The sequence below is a fragment of the Macrobrachium nipponense genome, chromosome 40 (assembly GCF_015104395.2).
Source record: "Macrobrachium nipponense isolate FS-2020 chromosome 40, ASM1510439v2, whole genome shotgun sequence".
Taxonomy (NCBI): Eukaryota; Metazoa; Arthropoda; class Malacostraca; order Decapoda; family Palaemonidae; genus Macrobrachium; species Macrobrachium nipponense.
The window spans coordinates 2,299,054-2,319,943 of record NC_061101.1 but is presented as its reverse complement, the minus strand read 5'-3'; the positions used below and the strand labels follow the sequence as shown (position 1 = coordinate 2,319,943).

The following is a 20,890-nucleotide window of genomic DNA, read 5'->3' as shown; positions in this document are numbered from 1 at the left end:
TATGCGTAATTGATCTTAAATCTTGCCATATACCGTTATGGAATTATGAAGTCTCCACGGGTACGTGATGCCACTATAAATGTACATGACAAAACTCATCACTTCTATGATAATTTTATTATACGGGAAATAAATTTGACAATACGATATATAAAGATAGAATTAACATCCTCTGATTGATCACTTTTATCCTATATCATGAGTAGCAATTTGTCAGGTGTATTTGCGTCCGATCCTTGGAACAACACTTCACTGTTATTATAAAATTGTCAGGTATGTTTGACAGTTAATTTTTTTAAGACCTAATTATCTGAAAGTTAATTAAATAGATAAAAATATTCCTAATTATGTAATCTTTATTGCTAAAATAACTTGAGAAAATTGTACAATACCGCAATCGAAGCCAACGTGACGCCAGACGAACACAGCCCCAGATGTAACACAATAGTCGGATGTTCTCCTTCGTGCTCGAGTAGACTTTTAGAATCGGTGTAATTCCGTGATTTATTCATGAGGCAGACTTTGTGGCGGTGCGCGAGGTGACATTCCCTCATAATTGAGGATCATGGTAGGATCTTTCCGTGTCGTTAATCGCCTGAAAATAAAGGGACTGGGGGAACTTGGAATTGGGGGCTGGGGTACCGGGTCTTCAATGGAAACCTGGCATAGGACAGACCTTACGTCTCGCCTGATTTTCATGAATTGCTTTTAATAAAACGGGCTTTTAACTGTTGGGAATTGAGTTTTTTTGCGTCGTCCAAGGTGCAGTGCAGGATATCAGCGGTCGTACGGCGTCTATGGTGGCGTAATTTAGTCGAAAATGCAGTCCAAGGAGAAAGAGAGAGGTAAGTCAAACCTCATACTATACCTACTAGCCTAATAGCCTAGCTACCACTAGACTCCTATATACCACTAGGGTAAACAACCGAGTGGACTGGCCAACTCGCCGACTACCGATGTTTAGGCCCCCTCCGAAAAAGTACTTTAACACGTCCTGACACCGGAGATGGTCATCAGTCATGAGTTCTTGGTGGTGATAACAGGAGCTCAAGACTTCTAGTAGCTACTCTCGTTTCAAAGTAAGTATTTCCTCCAAAGTTAGAAATTAACGCCATATTTTAAGATTTAAACAGAAGGTAATGAAAAGGGTGGTCAACGCAGTGCCCACAACCCCAAAATGCTTTTGAAGTTTTTACTTTATTACTACTTACAACTCAAATATTTTGAAGATTGATGCCATCTCAATGTTTGCGGAGTCGCTTGTGTCAACAAACTTCCCATTTTCTGTGCTAAATCTGCACACCACTTGTACCCATAGACAGTGGGGCACTTTCATCACAACAATCGTAACCCCGACCTCTAACCAGCTCTTATTCGTACTTATTCAAGGGACTACGGCATTCTTTAGGGTGTTTTGCGGCGTTTTGCGCTCTTCATTTGTTTATCAGTGTTGTCAATTGGTATGTGTTTACTTACTCAAAACCAGGGAAATAAGTGAAATTAGTGTATCTACTACCAATTGTAGTATATATAGTACATACTATTACAGCAATTTTATCGGCGTATGTGTGAAGCTCCACTAGATTGGCAACAATGAGTCTTTTCGCCGTTGTCTGTCATACTTCAGAATAGGCTAGGTATCTGTAATTTTTCGGGGTTACTAATTTGGTTGCAAAAAAAGGATAATAGACATGAATTAAATAAAAAATTTGAAGTATAGTTAAACTAAATAATGAGTAAAGTAAACAATTTCGGGAATAAAGCTTTGCACCTCATAGAGTGTAGTCGTCAGCTGTTCGTAACTGTGTTTGCGGAGTGAGTGCTTAGGAACCAGGAACAGCAACATGGTTCAAGTGCAATGTGGAGTGAATTAAGACCAAAATGTGTTATAATTACAATCAAGTGAGCACTGTGGAGTTTCAGTTGTGATGGCAGTAAGGATAAAACCACCGATTACAAGGTAAAAATTAATTCAGTTCAAACCATGACCCTGGGAATAAAAAGTTTCATACTTTCACTAATATAGGCAACTAAATGTTGTTTTATTGTGCTGATTACAACTGCAATCTTGAGTAAGATCAATAAACGTTACATATATACGCTAACATTGTTCAAATGAGTGCTGGGAAAGAGGTGGATTGTCTGTGGTTAGACAGCCAGCCACACGATTCCCGCCATATTGGATTTCAAAACTGCTTTAAAAACATATTTACGAAGAGCTCACATGCTTATTTAGTTCGTATGGGGCTTTCATATATCACATTATGTTGACGAAACTTCAATCTTTGAATGGTATGCTTAAAGTTGTAATTGTATTCTTGTTTCACCAATGAAATATCGAGTGAATAAGGCCTGACCAGCGCGATGACGATGGATCGTCCGCGGTTGTTTACCCTAATTGCTTTCGATATTCCCGTAGGGGAGTAGCTGTCAGTGCACCTCCTGCAGTGCACTGTAGGCATTGCTTAAGGTTCTTTGCAAAGTCCCTTCCTTAGGCCGCTATGCAACCGCTTTCATTCCTTTTACTGTACCTCCATTAATGTTCGCTTCCTTCCGTCTTACCTAACCTACTTTCCACCCTCCCTAATTGTTTCATAATGCAACTGCGATGTTTTCTTCATGTTACACTTTTCTAACATTCTACTCGGTTTTCCTTTAAGCACTGAATGACCTCATAGGTCCCAGCTCTTGACCTTTGCCACAATTTTATATTCTTTCTTTTACCTAAGCTACATCGTAACCTAAGTCATATAGGCTAGGCTAACATAAGCAAATTAGGAGGTGCAGGGTCGAATCCTAACCTTATTGTGGCTTTGCAAGACCCCCTCCCCATGTCCCTCAACCTCCAAATCCTTTACCTGACCTCACATAATTCATGGTTTGGTTTTTTTCTTTTTTTTTTTTTATATGGCATGTGCTACTAGCCTATTCCGCAGTTTCATCAATAAACTGTGGTATACCTTAAAGGACAAATCAAACGAGCAATGAAAGCTATTGAAGTTACCTCCTGAAACCCCTCATGAAGCTAATCACTCAATAAAATGTTAAGATCTCTTGAGTTTTTGAACCTTTGCACTTAGTAAGATCTCTTGAGTTTTTGAACCTTTGCACTTAGTAAGCAAATCTTGGGGCTGTATATATCTTGACAAGCCATCTTATAGCCTAGGTTACAATTTTTCCATAGTGGGGTGCAATTCTGCAGGAGTTCCCTGGCCGTTTTAAGTTTTTTGTTTCTATTGAATACGAAGGGATTTAGTGGTGCCAAGTGGCAGCAATTAAGAAGAATGAGTGCAGTACATGATAGAATCTTTTTTTTTTAATAGATTAAGTGATTTTGATAAATTTATATTCATTTCCTTCCAAAATTAATGGTTAATGCATTTCAGCCTCTCCCCATAACAATATGTGTTACTTGTTACTACTTCAGGTTATTTGAAGAGTTATTATACCTGTTAAATACCCAGCAGCAGATTAATACTCTTGTAGTTGTAAGATTTATTAATTATAAAAGTTATGCCTCACTGTTTGATTAATTTTTCATGTTACAAATAAGACCCCATGAATATTACAGAGGTTATATATGTATGGTTTTTCAGGTCTGGTGTGGGGATTACTTGAATGTGCTGGGGACAACAACGAAGGAGTTCGTCAGACTGTAGCCGGTTCACTCATAACCCTGGGCCACAAACACCCAGTACTGGTTTTATCAGCAATACATAAATTTATTTCTAGCCACAGACTGCCCCAAAGGTAGGTACTATTCAGTATACCTTTTCTCATGTGTGCTAAAATAAGGCTACCGTTTTGAGTTTCTACACAAGTATCAACTTTGGGTTTTTGTATAAAATGCAAAACCATGACTTTGAATCTCTGTTACACCTGGCAGAGTTAGGTAGTAATCAGTAATTAGTGGTAGACACAGATGTTTGAGACATCATGAAATGGATAAACCCACTCTGTTGCTTGCTTGTTTTTTTCATATATTGACTTTCACATGAATGTTTATACCCATGTATACATGTATTAGTTTTCATGAAGATTTGTACACTATGCAAATCTTTTTCCATGAAACCCTTAATATGGAACTGAAATTGTGTTGTTATTACATACCTTTCTTATTTGCATATGCACTGAATTGGAATGGTCCGCTGGCTAGTGTTTAGAGTGAGAAATATAACATCTTATAATCATGGTCTTATATTTTCTTTATTTATACATCATACTTTTTTTCAGGTTCTTAATTCTGTGTTGTTTTCGCATAGACAATTATGCATGACCATATAATTTTCTCCATGTGTATATTATATCTGATCCCTATTTATCTGTAATTTTAGGTTCAAGTTCAGTCCATATTGTATAATACTGCAGAAAATATTATCAGAGAATGTGGAGAAAAAGTGAGCGACAAGGAGTTAATTGATACCTGGACAGATGGAGCCATCAAACTTCTTACGTTACCGTCAGTAGCACCAGACTTGCAGGAAGCTGCTGTGGGACTTATAGTGGCATTGGGGAGCACGCAGACTCACTGCAACACTGTTAGTGAATTTTTTAGTTGTTTTCCAGCATTGGCTATAAAGTATTGTATATATTCTGTTATTGATTTATATTATTATTTTAATTTCTCAATGGAGGGGCTGAGTAGGGTCTGGGAATCAAATAGGCTCCAATTGCATACAAAGGTAAGAGTGTACATAACGTGGTTATGTCTAGTACAGTTTACAGAAAGCATAAGAGTTATCGATTTGAGAATAAAGCCTCAAGAAGGGAATCAGTTGTCAGATGTTAATACCAGTGTACATTGTTTGTTTACCACCTGATTCTTACCTTGTGAAAAATTTTTATCATTGATTAATTAGCTCCCTTTGTAATTTCTCCTTTAGTTTGATACAAACATTTTGAATATAAATATAAATTCATAGAAACTAAGTTCACTTCCATGTTTCATTGTGGTATGTCATTGGTTAATGAACCTTGCTATTTATTTTATAGGTGATGGAAAGTTTAATAGCCAGATGCAGGGTGGAAACCTTACCAACGCAGAGCGTTGCTGAAAGTCTCGGTGCTCTGGCTGCTGGTAACGTGAAAGGAACAGTGCCATACTTGAAGGCTGTCTTGGGACTTACTGTTCACTGCATTCCTTCTGTGAAGCAAGATAATCTGAAATGTGCGCTCGCTACTATGTTTAGCAAGTTTGCCGAGTCCATTTTGGAAGCTGTTGATAACAAGGAACCAGACCCTGACATCTCTATAGAGTCTTATATGCCAGAGTGTGCTCTAGTCTTTGAGTCTCTTGTCAACTATTGGCTCAAGAACTCAAACGCCAACGTCAAAAATGACACAATTGTCGCATTGGGGCATTTGAGTCACTTACTCCCCAAGGAAAAATTGGAAGAGTTAGCAGGGCTTGTAGTGACAACGATTCTCTCGTTATACCGGAAAACTTCCTCTCCTTACAACCTTACTTTTTCCTTAGCCATGATATCAGATGCAATGCTGAAAAAGAATTTGACTGAAAGCATAAAGTTTCATGTTGATCACTTACTCAGTGCTTTGTTTAACCAAGTTTGTATTGTGCCAAATTACTCTGAACCATTCACTGTCAAGAACCACTACGAAGTATTGCGCTGTTATGAACTTATGGGAAAGTATTACCCAGAAAATGTGATGACTCATCTTTTACAGCGATTAGAAAATGCTAGTCACATGCAGCTGTTGGAGCCCTGGTGGTCACAAAACATCTCATTAACAGCAAGACTTTGAGTACAGAAAATGTAGCAAGTTTAACTAATGCATTGGTTCCTCTCCTTAGTGACCCAAATAGTAAAGTTGTTAAAAGTGTGACTCAAGTCATTGTAGCATTATGCCATAATAACCACTTGACATGTCAAACAGGGGGGGCACCATTTATCCCACATACTTTTTTTTTTTAGTTTAATCATTCAGCTGGTGGAGCTGTATTACTGAGTCGAGGCCCATCATTAGCCGAACCGGAAGGGGAATCAGTTTCTGAAGTTTGCCGTCGTGTGTTGCACATCTTATCTACCACAGTTGAAGCAGCACAGCCCCTGTGTGGCCACTCATGCTAAGGTTTTGTGTGCTTTTCCGAACATGAAGCTAGCCTTCCAGCCACACTCTCCTGTCTTGCCCATCTTGCAAACAATTACGCTTCTTATGAGGAAGCCAATCCACTCCTTGTAGGACCCCCTGGCCCTCCGACAGCTCCTGTTTTACTTTCGCGTTTGCTGGTTCTCAGTTGCACACCTAAAGAAGGTGCAGTAGGAATTGCTGCACTTACCTGCTTCAAGGATTGGCCACACACATTCATCCAAAGTTGGTTGAATCTTGGCCTCAACATCGTTCCAACAACTCATAACACATTCCAAGATTTGACCAGTAAAGCAGAAGCAGAACCATCAGCTCATCAGGTAATTTATTGTATTGTATATGTAATTTTGAGTTTGGTTCAGCAGTTAATTATTGTTAGTAGTACGTATAACAATCTTTCATATTTCAGTATTCACTGTCACTAAAAGTCTCAATGTGTATTGCTGTAGTATCTCTGTAACAGCAAGAACAAATCACTTCTCAGCATTTTACTAATGGAAAGATAAGCTAATCTTGATTGTATCTTGATGTTAATACAAAAGATATTTGTATTTAGGAATGAAAATTCATTTTCATACAATCAACTTACCTGTCAGATATACATAGCTAAGACTCCGTCGTCCCCGACAGAAATTCAAATTTCGCGCCACTCGCTACAGGTAGGTCAGGTGATCTACCGGCCTGCCCTGGGCGGCAGGACTAGGAACCATCCCCGTTTTCTATCATATTTTCTCTGTCGCCGGTGGTATCAACATTGTTGCTATTACCTCCTGACTTAGATTCTTATTTCATCCTTTGATCATCGTTTCTCGGCTTTTTGGTGACGTATCTGGATCGTGTTTTTGGCATTCGCTACTGTGGACTGTTTTTGGAATTGCTTTTTGGATTTTTCTCATATGTCTGATTCAAATGTGAGTGTGAGAATGTGTGTGAATGTAGGCTGCAGGGTGAGGATAACCGAAAGCTTCGGTTGATCTCACACTGTATGTCGTAAAATGTAGGGGGTTTCAGTGTTCTGCTACTAATACTGTCATGAATGCGAGGGATTAAATGCAGAAGAATGGAAGACTTTAACTTCTTATTTGAAGAAGTTAGAGAGGGATAGGGTTAGAACTCTGAAATGGTGTGAGTTCAAGGCCTATTGGAGGCCTTGTTTACTTGATAATTATTCTAATCCTAATGATTTAGATTCTCCCTATGTTGTCTAATTCACAAAGTGCTACTTTGGAATCGGAATCGGCCTCGGAAATCGCCGAGAAGAGACTGAAAGCTACTATTCGAGACATGAAGTCCAAAATGGCGGACTTACAAGGTAAGGCTAGTGAAAGTGAGCATTACAGTGAATTGAGTTCTCCAGTGTTGTGGAGGGGGCGTTGATCGTCCCTGCGACGCTCCCAGGCCTAGACCTCTTCCAAGCTCCCAAGCCCCAGAGAGGGGAAGGAAAGTCGAAAGGCCTTAAGGAGGTCGTGGGGAATCCCCAAGGTCCGGGAGACGTACCTTCAGCAAGCTCTGTTTCGTGGCAGGCTGCTCAAGTGTTTTCTCATCCTCTCCTCTCCCTCACCTAAACGAGGGTGGAAGGAGTCGGATTTATCGAGGCCTCTGAAACGTCATTTGAAAGAACCCGAATTGATTCGAGCCCAGAGCGTTTCTCAGATCGACGCTCCCTCTTCTATAAGAAGGGGGGGGCGAAGGTGGCGTCAGCGTCACCCGCGAGGACGCAGAAGTACCCTTTCCTACTTCTCCCCCGATTGATGACGAAAGGTGTCATGCAGTTGACGTGGGAGAAGCTTCAAGGAAGATTATTATGGCAGTACAAGAACAACTGGCCTCTCTGGTGGGAGTTTTAGCGCCTCGTAGGAAGGACGTTGCGCTTCCAATCAAGAAGTCTCGTCCTCTCTCCCCTGCTAAGCGAGAAGCGTCATGCAGACGTGAAGCTTCTAAACATATTACAGAAGCTTCGGGGTCGAGAGCGAGATCAGTAGCTTACGAAAGATACGTAACGCCAGAGAGACGTGAGACGTCTTTTAGACATGAAGCGTCTTTGAAAGCTGTTGGTAGACATGAAGCTCCAACCAATATTTTGGCGCCAGTTAGGACGCCTTTTGAGAGCGGAGCGTCTTCCAGGCGCGAGGCGTCATCCGGACGTCAGCAGCCAAGTAAGCGGGAGGCGTCAGCCAAGGACACTTGGCGGACGAGAAGCGTCATCCAAGCGGGAAGCGTCTTCTATTTATGGAGAGAAGCCTGAGCTTTTGGCGCCTTCCAGGGCTATTAAAGCGGGGAAGAGGAAGGAATATCATTCCCTTAGCCCCTCTCCTATTAGGAGTTTGTCTCCTCCAGAGGAAGAACGTACAGAGTTAGGAACGGAGACTCATTTAGATCCCGAGTTGGAAGTAAACTCGGACAAAGAATATCAAGGAAGAGGAAGGACTGTCCGAACTATAAAGTTTTGACTGCCTTGCTTCTAGAGGAGTATGGAGACGAATTGACTCCTGCCGCTCCTCCTTCTCCGCGCTCTCTATTTTCGAGTGCTAAGACGAAGAAGTCTTCGTCTTTTCTCAAAATGAAGCCCACCATTTCAATGAAGAGGGCTCTACAATCCTTAGACTCTTGATGAAGTCTAAGAAGGACTTAGTAAGAACGGTCTTCTGCATGCCTCCAGCGAGGACTAGCTGGTAAAAGAGGCATTTGGTATCAGACGGGAGAGAATATGGGTATTGCTCTTCCGTCTACGTCAGAAGCAGACTTTTCGACCTTAGTTGACGCTTCACGTCGACAAGGTCTCAACTCGGCACCCGGATTACGTGGGGCATTTCTGAACTGGACCATCTCCTCAAGGGACTCTTTTCATGTATTGGAAGTTTTCAACTTCTTAGATTGGTCCCTTGGGGTGATGTCCAAGAAAGCCCATGATTCGGAAGGAATCGAACCGGAAGCCCTTTTGTGCATATTGTCTTGTATAGACAAAGCGGTGCAGGATGGCTCGTTTGAAATCTCCTCTTTGTTTTGGAGCAGGTTCTTCTAAAGAAGAGGACGGTATATGGTGCCTTTAACCAAGGCAGTCTCCCACGCTCAGAGGGCAGCGCTGCTGTAATTCGCCTTTGTCTGACCTTTTTGTTTTCCCTTTCTCAGTTGGTGAAGGACACATTGCTCATTCATTAACTGAGAAGGCGACTCAGGACCTTCTGACGCAGTCAGCAAGGAAGAAGAAGCCTGCTTCTACAACTGACAAGAAAGGACCGAGTACATCGGTTCAAGCCCTTTCGAGGTGGCCCTACCTCCAGACCTCCCGCAAGAAGGAAGGCTCCTGAGAAGAGAGGTAGGTCTGCCTTTCGTCCCTTTAAAAAGGGAAAGTGAAAGCTTCTCTCTCCAAGCACCAGTAGGTGCCAGGCTTCTGGGATTTGTGGAGGCCTGGACACTTATAAACGCAGACGCGTCATCGTTGGCTATAATAAGGAAGGGATATCGTATCCCTTTCCTGAACACTCCTCCCCCTACGGTCAATACCACGGGAACTAACAGCCAAGTACAAGGATCCTATGTTGAGGGATACTCTTCGATCGATGGTGGAACAAATGTGGGACAAGAGAGCAATAGAACTAGTACTGGATCAAAACTCCCGGGGTTTTACAATCGCCTTTTTCTGGTTGCGAAAGCCTCGGGAGGCTGGAGACCAGTACTGGACGTCAGCTCTCTGAACAATTTGTTCGGAAGGAGAAGTTCTCGATGGAGACTTCTGCTTCAGTCCTTGCGTCATTGCGACAAGGAGATTGGATGGTGTCTCTAGATCTCCAGGACGCCTACTTTCACGTCCCGATCCACCCTTCATCGAAGAAGTACCTCCGTTTCATGACGGGGGGAAGGATCTTTCAGTTCAGAGCCTTGTGTTTCGGCCTGTCCACAGCTCCTCAGGTCTTCACAAGCCTGATAAGAATGTGGCGAGGTTTCTTCACCTCAAAGGAGTAAATATCTCTCTGTATCTGGACGACTGGCTCATCAGGGCCAGATCAGAGAGACAGTGCTTGGAGGACCTGAAGTTAACTTTAGATCTGATCAAAGCGTTGGGATTGCTTGTGAACCTCGAGAAGTCGCAGCTGACCCCCAGACAGGACTTAGTCTATCTGGGGATTCGGATGGATTCTCGGGGTTTTCGAGTATTTCCTTCGCAAGAGAGAATCGCAAAAGGTTTGCAGATAGTCTCTCTCTTCTTAAGGAAGGAACATACGTCGGCGAGGGAATGGTTGAGCCTGCTAGGGACCCTTTCCTCGCTCGAACAGTTCTTTCCCGCTAGGAAGACTTCATTTACGTCCGCTTCAATTCTTCCTCAAGAAGTCTTGGAGTTGGACTGGAAACAACTGCTGGACGCCTTTCCCATTTCCAGTGGAGATAAGATCTCACCTGGAATGGTGGTTGCCCCCTCTGGAAGAGAACAAAGGGATCTCTCTAAGGACACAGAACCCAGACCTAGTGTTGTACTCCGACGCGTCGGAGAAAGGTTGGGGAGCAACATTAGGCTCGAAGGAGGTGTCAGGCACCTGGGAAAAACCAGCGCAGGTGACTTGGCACATAAACTGCAAAGAGCTCTTCGCCGTGCATCTGGCTTTGAAGAGTCTAGAACCTCTGTGTCGAACAAAGTAGTGCAAGTAAACGTGGACAACACCACCGCACTTGCCTACATTCGAAACAGGGAGGGACTCACTCCTCGTTCCTTTACGAACTGACGAGAGACCTTTTGCTTTGGACGTCTCACAGGAACATCTCCCTTCTGACAAGGTTCGTGCAGGGAGTAAAGAATGTGAGGGCGGACAGACTCAGCAGGAGGAACCAGGTCCTTCATACAGAGTGGACCCTACACGAGGAGTTGTGTCAAGATCTCTGGTCGCTGTGGGGGACACCTCATGTGGATTTCTTCTTCGCCAACATTCATTTCCAAAGGCTGGGCAGTCTTTTGCTCGGTCGTGGAAGATCCAAGAGCTCTTATGGGTAGGACGCCTTCCTGCTAGATTGGTCTCGCGTAGACGTCTATGCTTTTCCTCCATTCAAAATCCTGGGACTAGTACTAAAAAAGTTTGTGGCGTCAAAGAGACGAGGATGACATTGATAGCCCCCCTTTTGGCCAGCCCAAGATTGGTTCACGGAGGTGGTAGAGTGGATCGTAGACTTTCCAGATCCCTACCAAGAAGGATGGATCTTCTCAGACACCACACTTCAAGAGGTATCATCAAAACCTCCCCGCTCTCGCTCTGACTGCTTTCGACTATCGAAAGACTCGTCAGAGCGAGAGGGTTTTCCTCGCGAAGTTGCAAGCGCGATCGCGAGAGCACGCAGAACCTCCACTACGAAAGTATATCAGTCGAAGTGGGAGGTTTTTAGAAGGTGGTGTAGAACTAAGAAGTTGTCCTCCTCCACTACCTCTATAGCGGAAATTGCTGATTTCCTTCTTTTCCTGAGAGAGCAATCTCATCTAGCTGTATCCACAATAAAGAGGATACAGAAGGTATGCTCTCGGCTGTCTTCAGGAATAGAGGATTAGATCTGGCAGATATAAAGATCTCCACGATCTCATAAGGTCCTTTGAGACTTCAAAGTCGAAGGAACCGGTCCCTCCGAACTGGAACCTAGACGTGGTCCTCAAGTTTCTTTTCATCTGAAAGATTTGAGCCTCCTCATCTGGCTTCGTTTTCGAGACATCACCAGAAAATGCCTATTCCTATTATCTTTAGCTACGGCAAAGAGAGTTAGTGAATTACATGCTCTGCAAGATAAAGTAGGTTTCAAGGGAGACTCAGCTATTTGCTCGTTTAAGACCCTGTTTTTAGCTAAGAATGAGAATCCCTCGAATCCCTGGCCTAAGTCATTCGAAGTCAAAGGCATATCGAGTCTCGTAGGAAGAGAAGCAGGAAAGATCTCTATGCCCTGTAAGAGCTTTAAAGTTACTACATTCAGAGAAAGCATCAGATGGGAGGCTCTAGACAAGGTCTTTGGTGCGCGGTAAAAGACCCCACAAGACTGATGTCCAAGAATGCGCTGGCATTCTTTGTGAGGAACGTCATACAGACGCGCATAAGTCTGTTCTGACGAACAGTTACGACTGTTGAAAGTTAAAGCTCATGAAGTGAGAGCAGTAGCAACGTCTCTCTCGTTTCATAAGAATTATGTCGCTTAAAAAACAGCATAGATACGACATTTTGGAGATGCAACTCAGTATTTGCATCTCATTACTTGAAAGACGTTCGTGTGACATATAGAGAAAGTGTTTTGTTCCGATACGTAATACAAACCCTCGGTCCTTTAACAATAGGAAGTAGCTAGCGGCAGCTGGAACGGTCGTAGCTTCAAACAAGGGGAGAACGGTAGTTAACTGCTTGTCCGATCGTCGCGCGGCGACTGGGAGGTAAACAAACCACTTTTGCTTTCGGCCGTGTTGTGGAAGGACGTGTTCGTCATCGCTCTGCCCGCTTTGTCGTTTGCTTTGAGTTTGAGTATTTTTGCCCTCTCTTTCTGTATAAATCAGAGTGACTGTAAGTACTTGTCATTTCTTTATTGATCTTGCAATGAGTGAGGAAGAAATGGAGATATCACTGCGCCCTCCAGTCGCCCTAGAGTGGTGTCCCGGGCTGGAGGGGCGTAGATGTGGGGGTTTTTAGATCATTTGTTGATGTGGACCCTCACGAGGTTTGTACTCGTTGTCGGGGGCGAGAGTGCTCCCGCAACGAGCCCTGTGTCATATGTATGAATTGGTCCGAGGCGCAGTGGGTGCTGTACGAGGGCAGGAAGAGACTTAGGCCGCCCAAGAAGTCATCGGAAAGTCCAGTGACTCCTTTGGTAACGGACACTTCGTCCTCTTTCCTGCCCCGGCCAGCCCCCACGTTTCGCGCCTTCCCCTGCGGGGGGGGTAGCGGAGTCCTCTCCTCTCTCGATCCGTCGAGTGTGGATGAGGGCGCCCGCTACCCGGACGTACAGCTGTACTCGGGGTCTTCCGTCCGCTCTGGGGGGGGTGCTTCTCCCCCCAGGCGTGAGGAAACCCCTCTATCTAACCCGACTGTTGCTTCCGCAGGTGTGCCATCAGCGAAGGACGACCTGGGACAGGTGTGGGAGTCGCTGGGACTGCAGGGAGTGCCCAGCATCCAAGGGTTGATTCAGCGGTTGGCGGGGTCGGCAGTGGTCACTCATGGTGCGGTGACCACTACTACAACCACAGTAACGACACCAGCATATGAGATGCCACCGCATCTGGTGTATACGCCTCATATAATGTCGGTGACACCCACGGCTGCTACTATACAAAACCCATTACTGCCGTGCCAAGAGGACGGTGCCACCACCACCTGGATTCTTTGTATTGCCGACCCCACCCTGGACTTCCGCTGCCCAAAGAGTACCCCTGGACCTGCCGCCAGTGCCGAGGATGACGGTAACTGCCGACAGGACGCCTGGCTCTCCTGTGGTACCTGCCGTGCCTGCCGTACCTGTTGCTGTCCCAGCTGCTCTTTCCTTTTCAGATCAGGGGCCTGCGCATTCTCTTTCAGATGTTCCTGCCGTTCCTGCTGTTCCCGGACCTGTTCCTGTTGTTCCTGCTGTTGGTTGGTGCTGTTTCACAGTTCTAGGTCTTTCCGGACAGGTGCAGTCGGGCCCTGTTGCTTCGGCAACTGCCCGGCTCCCTCCTGGATGGAAGACCTGACGTCTGTCCTGCGGAGCCTGGCGAAGAAGAAGAGGAAGAGGAAAGAAGGTGTCGTCGTCGTCTTCTTCGTCGTCTGCTGCCTCTCCTTCCCTTCGACTTCTAAGGCTAAACAGCCGAAGAAGAAGAAGGTTGCCTCCTCCCCCCCTAAAGAAGACTCCTTCGGGATCTTCTAAGGGCCCGGCTTCGCTCAGGCGAGCTGGGGGAGCCGCTTCTGCGGTCCTCCCTCCTGTTCCTTCGGAACGGGGCCCCGTCGCTTCTTCTGCAAAGAAAGAAGTCGACGGGGACCAGAGGTGCACCAGCCTCGGCTGGTGCGTCCTCACCCTGGTGCTAGCGGTTCTGCCGCTAAACCAGGTTCCGTCTCGGCCGCTTCTCGTTCGCGAGAAGCACCGAGTGGACGCTCTTCCAAAGAGGACCGTCCAGCCAAAGTTTTGACGCCCGAGCTCGCTCGCCGTCAAGACAGCGGCGCGGAGCAGAAGACTGGCGAGAGTCGTGCACACGCTCTCGCCAGGCCAGTGGACGCTCTCGCAGCGATCAACTGGCTGCTCGGGCTGACGTGACGGTCGCTGACCGGCCACGGGTTGAGGCGAGGAAGGAGTCCCCACGGCCGCCGGTACCAGCCACGGCTGGTACCAGCGGTTTGACGCGCCGAGAGGACGCTGGCAGGTCTCGACGCGACAGAGAGCTAGCAGGTCACCCGTCCGCCGCTCCCATGATGGGAACGGGCGGAGACGGTGACCAGCGGCAGCTCGCCTGACGCTAGAGATCGGTCTCGACGTTCTCAGCCGAGCCAATCGCCCCAGGCGAGCGGCAAGGCTAGGCCTGCTGCTCGACCGTCACCGCGGGTTGACGATCAGCAGCAGCCCTCCACGCACGCTGGTCCTGCCAGCGAGCGAGGGGGGAGCGTCAGGTCTGCCTCTCCCGTACCTTCAACCTCCTCGGGCTATACCGGGAGGAGCGATCACGAGAGGTGCGCCGCTCGTGACCCAGCTATGACGCCGTACGGCTCAGGCACGGTCTTAGGACCGACCAGAACGTACGCGCAAGTAGTTGGAGGCGACCGTCAGGGGTCTGTCGCTGTTCCTCCTTCTGAAGGAGGAGTATCGAGGGATATGCTCTTGCTGGAGGGGACTGGACGGTCCTACTCACAAGACGCTGTAACTCCTGAGATACAGAGGAATTTCGCAGAGGTCATTAAGCTGATGCGTCTGCATAATGACCTTGCGGAAGGATCGCCGCTACCACCACCGGCAGAGCCCACGTCCCGGCTCGAATCATTTTGGGTCCCAAGAGGGAGCCCAAAATGATGGTGGGGTTGCCACGATCGGAGCTTGCGGACTCGGTCCTGGATCAGGTGGAGAATCTCGTCTCAGGACGGGAGGACTCGCTAAAATCCGGACGGTCCTCTAAGCTGCTTCCTCCTCCTCTACAGCGGCAGAGGCGATTTTACGTGCCTTCGGAAGACCCGATACTGCCGAAACAGGTTAACCCGGAGTTAGCGAGGCTGACTCCAGGTGTGTCCCGCAGCAGCTCCTGTCGGAGAACCTATGGTTCTCGCAGCAGGAGGCACTTGCCCTGGAATCTACCGCTATGGCAGCATTCCAGGCAGTTTCCTGGTTGGATTTGTGGTCCCTCACAAATATCCAAAGTAGCGGCCGGCTCTGGGAGTTTCTGCTCTCGAAGACGACGCTTCTTTCAGGAGACTGTGCCAGTCTGGAGGAAGAGCAATCTCTTACCTCGCCCATCAGACTGCTAACCTGTGGGCCAACTTGGTTCTTCGATGTAGGGACGCAGTCCTTACCCGAGTGGACCAAGGGGGCCGGCGTGAGGCGGCACTCGGGCTACGAAATGGACCTCTTAGGAGTTCCCCAGCTCTCTTTCCTGGAGAGATGGTGGACGCTGCGGTGGACGGCGGCGCACTGACGAGAGTGACCGCTTAGTCCACCAGGCAGTCTCAAGGTTTCTGGGCAATCTCGAGTAACTGCGGCCAAACCAAAGAGCTTGGCTAGCGCTTCCACGGCGGCGAAGACGGTTGCACCGTCCAAACCCCGTGTGAAGACTCCTGTGGTTTCAACTTCTGCTAGAGGAGGCCGCAACCAGCCCTCCTCCCAGCCCTCCTTTCCCGAGGAGGTGCTGGAAAGAAGTCGAAACGAGGAGGGAAACGCTAGGGACGGCGTTTCCCCCTCACCTGCTGCCGGAAGTGGGGGGGTGCCTAGCGAGCCATTGGGCGACTTGGCAGCGCTACGGCGCCGAGAACTGGATAGTAGACGTCCTTCGGGAGGGATATCTACTACCCTTCGAGTCTCGGCCCCCCCCTCATCTCCAAACCGGTCCATCTACAGACCTATGTCCGGGGATCAGCAAAGGACAACGCTCTTCGACAGGAGATCAAGACCATGCTGGCGAAACGAGCTGTAGAAATCGTGGAGGACCAGTCACCGGGCTTTTACAGCCGCCTCTTCCTAGTGGAGAAGGCATCGGGGGCTGGCGTCCGGTGATAGACCTCTCTCTCCTGAACCGCTTCGTTCGCACGACGCGGTTCACGATGGAGTCGGCACGCTCAGTGCTCGACTCGATCAGGGGGAACGATTTCATGCTTTCAGTGACTTGAAGGACGCGTATTTCAAATACCCATCCATCAGTCCTCCAGAAAGTACCTCCGCTTCATCTTCGACGGACGGTGTACCAATTCAGGGCACTTTGTTTCGGTCTCTCAACCGCCCCACAGGTGTTCACGCGAGTGTTCACTCTGGTGTCGGCTTGGGCCCATTCGAACGGGATACGTCTTCTGAGGTATCTCGACGATTGGCTAGTCCTGGCGAGCTCCCGCTCGCAGTTGCTACAGGACAGAGATCGACTCCTCAAGTTTTGTCGCGATCTGGGGATCGTGATAAAACTACGAGAAGTCCGACCTCGAACCCAAGCAGAAGATGAAGTACCTGGGTATGCTGTAGACACGGTAGCAGGGCAAGTCTTTCCCGCAGACTTGCGTATCAGCAAATTCATGGAGGCAGCCGGCCGGTTCCTGTCTCGGCAGGAACAGGCAGCACAGCAATGGCAAGTCGTGATCGGCCATCTGTCGTCACTCGAGAAGTTAGTCCCCTACACGTCGTCTTCACCTGCGGTCTCTCCAGTGGAGGCTAAGGGAGAGTTGGTCTCAGGCCAAGGATCCTCCTTACTTTCCCGTGGCTATCACGGACAGGTGAGGCAGGAACCTAGCCTGGTGGCTCGACGACAAGAACCTCTTAAGAGGATGCTCATACGCACTCCCCCCCCGGAGATGCTTCTGTTTTCTCAGACGCATCGCCCACGAGGGATGCGCACACCTGAGGAGTTTTGCTGACCTGCAGGTGTGTGGGGACCCCATCACCGAAAAGCACCTTCACATCAAGTCCCTGGAAACTCAAGGCGGCGTTTTTTTTCAACGCTCTCCAAGAGTTTCCAGATCAGCTTTGGTGGGACACTCAGTGGTGTTGATGTGCGACAACACCACGTAGTGGCATATGTCAACAAGCAGGGGGGTGGGGGGGCTAGTGTCTCTTCCGCTCCATCAGTTGACGGTGCAGGTGCACGAGTGGGCCACGGCTCACTCGATAGAGCTGTCAGCACGCTACATTCCAGGCAAGAGGAATGTAGTAGCAGACAAGCTCAGCCGTCGGGATCAGGTGATAGGGACCCGATAATGGTCTCTACACCAAGACGTAGCGGAAAGGCTCTTCACCTTGTGGGGGCGACCGGTCGTAGACCTGTTCGCCACCCGGACAACAGAAAACTTCAGGTTTTCTTTTCAGCCGTGCCGGACCCATGGGCAGCTGCAGAGGACGCTCTCCAACACCCCTGGGACAACCTCTTCGCTTACGCCTTTCCTCCCTTCTGTCTGATTCGGAAAGTGATCAGTCGAGCGCTGGTCACTCCCATCTCAGAATGATCCTGGTGGCTCCCAAACGGCCTCAGGCCGTTTGGTATCCGGACCTGCTTGCTCTTCTTGCGGACGCACCGAGAGAGCTACCCACTTGGCACAACCTTCTAGCCCAGCCACAGTAGAACGGTACCACCAAGCAGTCCAGTCCCTTCAACTTCACGGCTGGCTGTTATCCACCATCTCTTGCGAACGAGAGGCTTTTCTCGTAGCGCAGCAACAGAGATGGCTGGACACGTCCGACAGTCCTCTGCAGCTGTGTACCAGGGGAAGTGGGCCGTCTTCTGTGGTTGGTGTCGTAGACAGGGTCTGTCTCCTCTCAGAGCCACTCTTCAGCAGGTAGCGGATTTTCCTCGTGTTTCTTCGCCGAGAGAAGCTCCTCTCAGTACCCACAGTTAAGGATATAGAGCAGCACTGGCGCTCGTCCTAAAACTGAGGGGACTGGACATCTCGAATTCGTTCGAGATCTCCTTGCTAAATGAGGAGCTTCGAAAGGTCTTGCCCACCCAGGGAACTCAGGCCCCTGCGTGGGATGTGACTCTCGTACTTAGGAGTTTGACTCGAAGACCCTTCGAGCCACTCCGAGAGTCGTCAGACAGGGATCTGACCCTCAGACCCTCTTCTTGCTGGCCCTGGCATCGGCGAAGAGAGTAGGGAACTACATGGCCTTTCTTATGATGTTAAACATACCAGAGGCTGGGGATCTGTGACGCTCGATTTCGTCCCGAACTTCGTGGCTAAGACTCAGAATCCGTCGATCCCTGACGACAGGTTCGAGTCTTTCACGATCCCCTCCCTCCTGGACTTCACCGATAACGATGCGGATGAGATGCTGCTTTGTCCTGTGAGGCGCTACGGCGCTATCTGAAGAGAACTCGACATCTCAGGCCTGAGTGGTCGACGCCTCTTCGTTAGCACTGGGGTTACCAAGAGAAGTCTCCAAGAACACGCTTTCTTTCTGCTGCCGTGAGGTGATCAGGAGAGCGTACGAAGCTGATGGTAGCGACGACATCCGTACGCTCCGACCGAGAGCCCACGAAGTCAGAGGTATCGGACCTCCTTAGCGTTCCGTAAGAACTTCTCCGTGGCGCAGGTCCTGAAGGCAGGTGTCTGGGCCAACCAGACCACCTTCACGTCCTTCTACCTTCGGGATATTGCCCACAAGTCCTTGGATACTTTTTCCTTGGGACCTGTGGTGGCTGCTCAACACGTTGTGTAAGCTTACCCAGCACCCGAGCAGGCAGAACAGCATCGATTCCTGGTATGACTGGGAGAATGAATGCGTGAATGAGAGAGTGACTGGCTTCTCTTCACCATCTTTTTCTACCTCTACCTGTGGGCAGAGGGGATACGGTCGTTACCTTGCTGGAAGGGAGTCAGATGCAGGTAAGCTATTCAACAGAGCTCCATCCTACCTCTTTAACTAGAGATAGGAGTATATATCCACCACTTTCTCCAACAAGGGGGAGAAAGTGGATGCCGACATGAGACAAACCCATTACTTTACATTGCTCATGTAAAGGAAAAAGTTCCTTACAATGCTGGTACAAAGAGATACGCTTGCCTCTCTCTTAGTACTCGGCCCAGAGGTCTGACCATTGATCCTGCGGTGCACACCCCGATCAATCGGACAGAGGCTTGGATCCCTCCCTCGCTCTTACGACCAGGGAGGCATTCCAGGGATGGACGAACACCAGTCTGTTCATCAAAAGACTCAGATTCCTCCCACCAAGAAGTGAGTCTTCCTATTGTTAAAGGACCGAGGGTTTGTATTACGTATCGGAACAAATGACAATTTGTCGAAAATTGCATTTTTTCCCTAACTATACAAACCTGAGGTCCTTTACATATAGTCCCTCCTCATGCCACCCCTCACTCTGCGTATTTTGCATGGGCCAAAAGCAAAAGTGATTTGTTTACCTCCCAGTCGCGCGGCGCGCGACGATCGGACAAGCAGTTAACTACCGTCCTCCCCTTGTTCGAAGCTTACGACCGTTCCAGCTGCCGCTAGCTACTTCCTATTGTTAAAGGACCTCAGGTTTGTATAGTTAGGAAAAATGCAATTTTCGACAAATTGTCATTTTTCTCTGGGTCCGTTCGTATCGGCGGATACGATTCTGGGTACGGGAGCCGACACCAATCCTTAAAAAGTATATACTTTTCTTTCTTTTTGATATGGTCTGGAGTCTCTTCGAACAATGGAGGACTTGGTTTAGCACGGGCGGCCGTCTATGTTGTTCAGTAAGAGAATCTTGTCATATCTAATTAGATGAGTAATAGAAATATGTATGTGTGCGTAGTGGTTTTGAGTTACGGTTGTTGTGAAGAGTTCGGGGGATAACTCGGAACAATCCTTAGTTTTCTAACATATGGTTAGGATCAGGTGGTCGGGATTGGTTGTGTGCTCCTTCATAAGGTGGTATTGTCATATAAGTGGATCAGCACCCATTGACACAATCCTTTCAGGCTCTGCCGAGTAAGCGGATAAGACCCCATCGGCAGACCCACAAGAACTCTTGGCCATAGATCATATATCTCGCTAAAGTTTCTTGAGGTGATGCAGACTACTGGGCAAACACCCACGAAGTCTACCACCTATCAGGTAGGAACCAAGGTTTTATTTATACCTACAACATATGTGTTTGTTTACCTGTTCTATTCCATATAGTAGCTGTCTCTTACCCTCCACCGAAGGGTGCCAATCAGCTATGTATATATCTGACAGGTAAGTTGATTGTATGAAAATGATATTGTTATGTTACAATAAAGTTTCATACATACTTACCTGGCAGATGTATACAATTAAAGGCCCACCCAGCCTCCCCGCAGGAGACAGGTGGAAGAGAGAAAATATGATAGAAAACGGGGATGGTTCCTAGTCCTGCCGCCAGGGCAGGCCGGTAGATCACCTGACCTACCTGTAGCGAGTGTGCGAAATTTGAATTTCTGTCGGGGACGACGGAGTCTTAGCTATGTATATATCTGCCAGGTAAGTATGTATGAAACTTTATTGTAACATAACAATATCATTTTAAATTTTGCCGAGTATTTTAAATCGACAAGTATTCCCAGCAGCTCACCGACATTGTTTGAATATGTATTCTTGAAAGCATCATGATACTTGGCTGTTTTCCATAAGTAAAATGCTGCCAGAATGGAGGACAGTCTTTGCTTTGGATAAAGAAACT

The 20,890-nt window shown here is 47.7% G+C and overlaps 1 protein-coding gene across 1 annotated transcript; it reads left to right on the top strand.

Annotated features, from left to right (window-relative positions):
- The first annotated feature begins 4,140 nt into the window (after positions 1 to 4,140).
- On the top strand, positions 4,141 to 5,763 carry LOC135211803 (maestro heat-like repeat-containing protein family member 1). Its single transcript, XM_064245015.1, has 3 exons — positions 4,141 to 4,164; positions 4,335 to 4,538; positions 4,993 to 5,763. Exons 1-3 carry the CDS (start codon positions 4,141 to 4,143, stop codon positions 5,761 to 5,763), a joined length of 999 nt encoding a protein of 332 aa, XP_064101085.1.
- The last annotated feature ends 15,127 nt before the right edge of the window (positions 5,764 to 20,890 follow it).

Excerpts from the sequence above, each read along its gene's own strand:
- LOC135211803 (XM_064245015.1), top strand. The coding sequence starts at position 4,141 with ATGGTCCGCTGGCTAGTGTTTAGA. Across the intron at positions 4,165-4,334 it reads TCCGCTGGCTAGTGTTTAGA|GTTCAAGTTCAGTCCATATT; the intron begins GTGAGAAATATA and ends CTGTAATTTTAG. Across the intron at positions 4,539-4,992 it reads CGCAGACTCACTGCAACACT|GTGATGGAAAGTTTAATAGC; the intron begins GTTAGTGAATTT and ends TTTATTTTATAG.